The sequence below is a fragment of the Lathyrus oleraceus genome, chromosome 4, assembly GCF_024323335.1.
Source record: "Lathyrus oleraceus cultivar Zhongwan6 chromosome 4, CAAS_Psat_ZW6_1.0, whole genome shotgun sequence".
Taxonomy (NCBI): domain Eukaryota; kingdom Viridiplantae; phylum Streptophyta; class Magnoliopsida; order Fabales; family Fabaceae; genus Lathyrus; species Lathyrus oleraceus.
In genome coordinates this window covers 111,034,520-111,040,792 of record NC_066582.1, presented here as the reverse complement: position 1 = coordinate 111,040,792, position 6,273 = coordinate 111,034,520, and the positions used below count along the sequence as shown (strand labels likewise).

General features: G+C 30.4%; 1 protein-coding gene across 2 annotated transcripts; it reads left to right on the top strand.

Moving 5' to 3' along the window:
• Positions 1 to 1,519: 1,519 nt before the first annotated feature.
• LOC127073823 (ubiquitin-conjugating enzyme E2 2) lies at positions 1,520 to 4,934 on the top strand. Of its 2 annotated transcripts, none has more exons than XM_051015054.1 (6): positions 1,520 to 1,883; positions 2,059 to 2,192; positions 2,339 to 2,364; positions 2,967 to 3,056; positions 3,138 to 3,226; positions 4,523 to 4,934. In XM_051015054.1, the coding sequence occupies exons 2-6, from the start codon at positions 2,068 to 2,070 to the stop codon at positions 4,649 to 4,651; spliced, it is 459 nt and encodes a 152-aa protein (XP_050871011.1). In that variant the 5' UTR covers positions 1,520 to 1,883; positions 2,059 to 2,067; the 3' UTR covers positions 4,652 to 4,934. The 2 variants fall into 2 exon arrangements, with proteins under 2 accessions (XP_050871011.1, XP_050871010.1); XM_051015053.1 differs by having other exon boundaries at positions 1,527 to 1,766.
• Positions 4,935 to 6,273: the final 1,339 nt, after the last annotated feature.

Here is a 6,273-nt window from a genome sequence, read left to right as displayed (position 1 = left end):
GATTCTTTGACCTTCCATGGACTTTGACCGCAATCTTCCCCAATTGTTTGTTAATGTCCTTGATCATATCAAAGATCTTGCCATGGTGAATGAAGAAAGTATTGTTGTAGGAGGAAACCAAAATAAAGATAGAAGTAGAAAAAGATTGTTGAAACGTATAAATGAAAATTGTTTGAGGAAGAATAAAGATTGTTGAGATAAGTTTGAGAGAAGAGATAGATGAACGATGTGATAGGAGAAGGGTGAGAGAAATGAGAGATATAGAAAATAAGCACCGATAGACATTAGGAAATAGTGTTTGAAATACTTGATTAGGCATAATGTTGCTGTAAAAATGATAAAAAACTGAAACCAATTTAGTTAAAGACGAAGACGGTTCGTTCGAAACCAAAATGAAAACATATTTGAAAAATAGTTCACTTAGACAAAAGATACCCCTAAAATTGTGATGTGTCGGCTAAAGAAGAAAGGGTAGGAACGACTTTTTTAGAACATCAAGTTTTCTTATATTATAGATTATAGATATATTAACGGCTAGTCCAATTCTAAACAACCAAATATTTTATTTTATTTTATACAATATATTTTTTAAATCCATGAGCCAAATTTTATTTTATAAATATATTAAAATTTTAGTAATAATAATTTTATTTTTAATAAAATATTTATGATTAAATAGACAATAAATTAAATTAATGGTGTACATTTTTAAAAAAAAAATCCAATTTGAGTTTGTCTAACCTAACGTAATATTTATAAAATTTTATAAATTTTTAAATAAATTCAACATTTTTTATGCTACTAAATAAAGAATAATAAAATTCCGAGACTTTTATCATAATATCTCAAAATTTTGAGGACCCCTTAATTTATAAATATTTTCAAAATAATTTTTTAAAATTTTTTATATAGATATAAATTAATACATGATTATAATTGTTTCAATAATTTATGAGATTCGACAAAAATAAAGAATTACGAGATATTCTTATATTTTAGAATTTTTATTTGGCTAATGGTAACTTATGTCCTAGGGGTACAAGATAAGAAATTCACTTATAAAATATTTATATTGGAAAAAACAATTAAAAAATTAATTTTATATTTTTATTAAAATTAATGCAAAATTTCCAACGCAACAATATTTTATTTTATTTTTAACTTGTGTCCCTAGAATACAAGATATTATCTTTTTATTTTTAATTATTTATTAATTAAAACGATGAGTTGTTAACATTGCAAAGAATGTTTAAAGGTATGATTATCTTTACACAATGATACAACTTGTTTGAGACCACTCTATTATTGAGAAATGAAATTGCTTATTAACAGTTTTCTTTAAGAATTCTCATATTAAGTTAGTCGGCAGATAATTTGATAAAATTATTCATGCTTTAACGTGGATGACTCTATCTCTTATGATTTTCACAATTTTATTAATATACTAACATATTAATATACCAATATGTGTTCACGATCTTAATATATTGTATGGAGTGTTTTGAGTGAAAAACGGGTGGAGTGTTGCGATTGTAATTTAAGAATAAAATGTACCGTCTGAATGAGTTAGTTGGTGTATTTAATGGATAAAATTAAAAACAAGAGACAATTGGTAGAGAGTGGAGGGGACGGTGATTAGACCCGAAGCGAAACCAATTAACACCACGCCTCTTCTAAATTCTAAAACCAACTTTTCCCTCAGCCGCCCTTGCTTTCCATTCGATCTCACCTCTTACTTACTTCCTTTTCCCTTTCACATCTCATCGGTCAGTCTATTTCAACATTTTCATTTCATTATTTCTATTTATCATTCAATCAATTTTAATAATCCTTTTCGCTTGGATCTGAATCAAAACCCTAAAATTGAAATCACCACTCTTTCTGTGAGATTGCTGCCGAATTTTATCATAATTTTGTTTTCTTACGATTGATTATGGAAATTCTACCAAATTGAATTATCAATTTCAGAATTTGCTTCATGTTTCTTTGTGTCTCACATGCATATATTGATCTAGGTTTTCTTATGCCTAACTTTTGTGCCTGTTGTTTATTTCATAGGTGCCAGCGATGTCGACTCCGGCTAGGAAGAGACTGATGAGAGATTTTAAGAGGCTGCAACAAGATCCACCTGCAGGAATCAGTGGTGCGCCTCAGGATAACAACATCATGCTGTGGAATGCTGTCATATTTGGGTGAGTTCGATTCATAATTGTAGAAAGATGCATAGGATTATGTATATGCTTGTATAATTTTGTCACTTTTGTTTTTTTTTTATTTCACTTTCTTTAAGTATGAATGGATAAGCAATTTCTGCTTTCTTGTCTGCTTTGGATTGCAGTCCTGATGATACTCCATGGGATGGAGGTGAGTCAGTTCTTTACTACAGCTCCTCTCTGTAAACAACTGTGATACAGGTGTTAATTAGGTTATTTAGTCATCTTGTGTATTTCTAATAAGTATTTTTAATTATTCTATTGTATTAATTGTTTTATGTTCTGTTATATTAATTGAACTTGGTTTTTCAATGGCATTAGAATTATGTTGCAAAGATAGTTGTAGTTGTTCCATACTCTAGACTTTGGGTTGTTTGATAGGTATCTAGGGTATCTTAAAATTGAGTTCTTACTTCTAGAACAGGCTTCTGCTTTGAGGTTTGATGCTATTTTTATGAATCTAACTCTCTCCGCCTCTCTCTTTTGTTTTTTGTTTTTCAATATTAATTTTAACTCTGGTCTGTTATGTTGTCTCTACCTAATGTGCCTCTCAGAGACTGCACTTACACTCTCTCGAAATATGTTAAGCTAAATTATTTTTCCCTATCAAACCATGTACAAGGTACTCTTGCTCAAGTAGTCGAAGAATCATGTACATTTATATTTTGATGTGATATTTATGTTATGTGTTTTGATGTTATCATGAAATTAGATATGTTTACATAACGACATGCCTACTTTTGAGTTATTCAGGCACGTTTAAGTTGACTCTTCAATTTTCTGAGGATTATCCAAACAAGCCACCCACTGTACGATTTGTCTCCCGAATGTTTCATCCAAACAGTAAGTATTAAGTTGAAAATACAAACCTTCTTATCCATTAGTTAGGTATCTGCCAACTAATGTAATTGCTACTCTGGACAGTTTATGCTGATGGAAGTATTTGTCTGGATATATTGCAAAATCAGTGGAGTCCTATATATGATGTAGCTGCAATTCTCACTTCTATCCAGGTATCATCTCGTATAGTGTAATCAATAATATCTTAAATGTTATCCAATTGTGAGTTAGAAATGAAACTTTGAATTGTGAATCATAAACTATATTGAATTGTAAGATTCTGCGTGATGATAAGTAGCAAAATATATATCGTGCAGATTATTTAGTGTTCAATCAATGTGATAATTTTAAACTATGAGTTGACAAAATAAATAAATCATAATTCATAAGTCATAATGAAAACAGAGCCATGATATAGCCAATGAGATGCACACGGAATGTATGAATAACTGCGGCCAAGGCTTTGTGTTCGATTAATTAAAACTTAGCAATGGAAATGCCAAATAGGGTGCATAGGTCGAGTGAGTGACAAAATCATTAACAATTTAACAACATTTTGCACCGAACAATTTAAGCCTATACAACCTTCCAATTTCTTTGATGAGAATTGGTGTACAAAATCATTAAAGATCAATGGGAATGGCAAATATGGTGCATAGGGTGAGTGAGCGGGTGACTGTGTAAAGCACCTGTCTTGAAATGAGGACCTTTTTTCTTCAATCCCTTTGAACCGAACAATTTAAGCCTATTCTTCAATCCCTTAGAATCATGTGTTGTAGCCAAATTGTGAAAAAAATCATAAAATTATTGTTTTTGTGTGATCTTTGCCAGTTTTGTCCATGATAGGCTATTTTCCGACCACCACCATTAATAGGTGAAAAGGATGACAAGATGTTGTGGCACAACAATTACGGTTCGGCAGGGATGAATGCAGTTTTTTCCATGATAGGCTATTTTGAAATGATGAAGTTTTAGATTTAGGGTTTAGAGAATAAACATCTCAGAGAAGGGTTTGTTTTCACTAATTGACTTATGATAATCCTAGTAATTGACCAATTATATCCTTAATGTCTTAACAAATGTTCCATGTGGTAGTAATAAAGTATAAAAACTCAATCATACATGTCTAAAAAATATGAAAAATAGTTACTTTCTGCCATTATGTAAAAATACTTCAAATATATACCATTATTTTTTACTAGTTGGATCTTACGATTTTTGTTGTGATCTTATGTTTAACGATCTGTTACCCCCTCTTGATCTTACAAATATAATTGGGTAGGACCTTCCGATCTTAGCATTTCTCAAGTCACATACCCACTTTGTATTTGGAAGTATCCGGGGAATTTTTTCCCCATACTAAATAGAATACTCCCTTGCAAACTTTTAAATTGATTTGCCTGTTCTATAATGGGTCAGCAATGCATGTTATGATTACTTTCTGAAAAGTTACTATTCCTTTTTGGCAGTCATTGCTTTGTGATCCCAATCCAAATTCTCCTGCAAACTCTGAAGCAGCACGGATGTACAGTGAAAACAAGCGCGAGTACAATAGAAGAGTCCGGGAGACTGTGGAGCAGAGTTGGACAGCGGACTAAGGTCATCCGATATCTTGTTGGCTTGTGAAGGCAAGAATTAGATTGCATTGATACCTTTGAGAGTCATGCAAACACCAAAGTCTGTTGTATTCCTTCTTATGAATGTTAGTTCATCTTGTCTTTTACTCATGGTAGTTTATGCATCGTCCATGTCAGTCCATGTAATATAAAATTCTGTCAACTTGCATCTGATTGTTGTCAACACAGTTCAATGTACAAGTTGTAGTCTTCTGAATTGGTGGTTGTGATCACGAGAATATTAAACCGGGTTCGATTCTGTTTACATTGTATAATTTCCTGCATTCAATGTTTGATTGATATCTGCTGTTGATGTATATCTTAGTAAGCACGTAATATTGTAGACATTGCAAACCATTTAGTAATTTGTCATATCTATTGACTTGCAAGTGACTTGAGACATTGCAAACCAATTAGTAATCTGTCATATATGTTGACCTGCAAGTGACTTGAGTTCTCTACCTATTTGGAATTCTCTCCTTCCCTCTCCTTACTCTCTCTCTTAATTTCATTCTCTCTCTTGATTAATAAAGAAAACATAACCAAGAGAGAAGGAGAAAAGGAAGAGGGAAGAAGAGAAAATAGAAAGAGATGATTCATACCCCTTCTCCACCTTTTCACATTAAGGTGAGGAAAGGATGATGTGGATTTTTGGATCTCTATTTTTCCCTCTCCTTACTAACTCTTTCTTAATTTCACTATCTCTCCTTAAATAAATAAATATGATCAAGAGAAAGGAAAATTAAGAGAGATATAAAGAATAAGGAGAAAAAGGAGAGAAAAAATTAAGGTTAAAGTGATTGAAGAACTGAAATTGAAATATGGAATGTTGGAGAGAAAGCCAAAACAAAGGAAAATTCTAAGGTCATATACATAGTTATTTAAATAATTCAATTGTGAGGTTAAAGGTACTCTATTGTCGGTGTGTGTAAAAATATTTTACATTATCGGTGCATGGTGCATGCTCCTTTTTCTCTAAGTATTTTGAAAAAAATTGTTTGAATAAAATATTAAAATGGTTCATTGTGAAATTTTTAAGATTATTTTTATAAATTCTAAAATATTGGGTTAAATTTAAAATATGAAAAATAAAGACTAATTTATAATTTTTAAAATTTTAAAATGATTAATTTGTAAAAATTGAAAAAATTTAGGGGTTTATTTGCAATACTTTTAATTTTTTCCTTATTGTTATCATTTAAAATTCTTTAAATTTAATTTGAATCAAATATTTTATAAATTTATATCATTTTAATAATTCTTTATATTTTTTATTCAAATAATAGATTTAAATTAAATCATTTTATATTTCTTGAAAAAAATTATTTGTTTTATTAAAATATTTTATTCAAACATACTCTTAAAGTCCACTAGAATTATAACTCGGTAAAAAAAAGATGATAGGTTTTAAAATTAAAAAACGGAAAAATGACTTTAAGGGTGGAGAGGGGTGCAGATCTCTACACCGGAGAAAAATTGAGAGAATCCCTCCTGCCATGATGGTGTTAACACAAATTCAATTTGTAAATTTCCGTACGTCAAAAGTATTTTTCCAATCTGATTTGGCAGGATGCATGATCATCATTGGTTGACAGTGTAAAATA

Bases quoted from the DNA above. Each gene is read 5' to 3' on its own strand.
- LOC127073823 (XM_051015054.1), top strand. From the start codon at position 2,068: ATGTCGACTCCGGCTAGGAAGAGACTGATGAGAGATTTTAAGAGGCTG. The intron at 2,365-2,966 runs GTGAGTCAGTTC...TGAGTTATTCAG, and splicing joins TGATACTCCATGGGATGGAG to GCACGTTTAAGTTGACTCTT. The intron at 3,057-3,137 runs GTAAGTATTAAG...TACTCTGGACAG, and splicing joins CCGAATGTTTCATCCAAACA to TTTATGCTGATGGAAGTATT.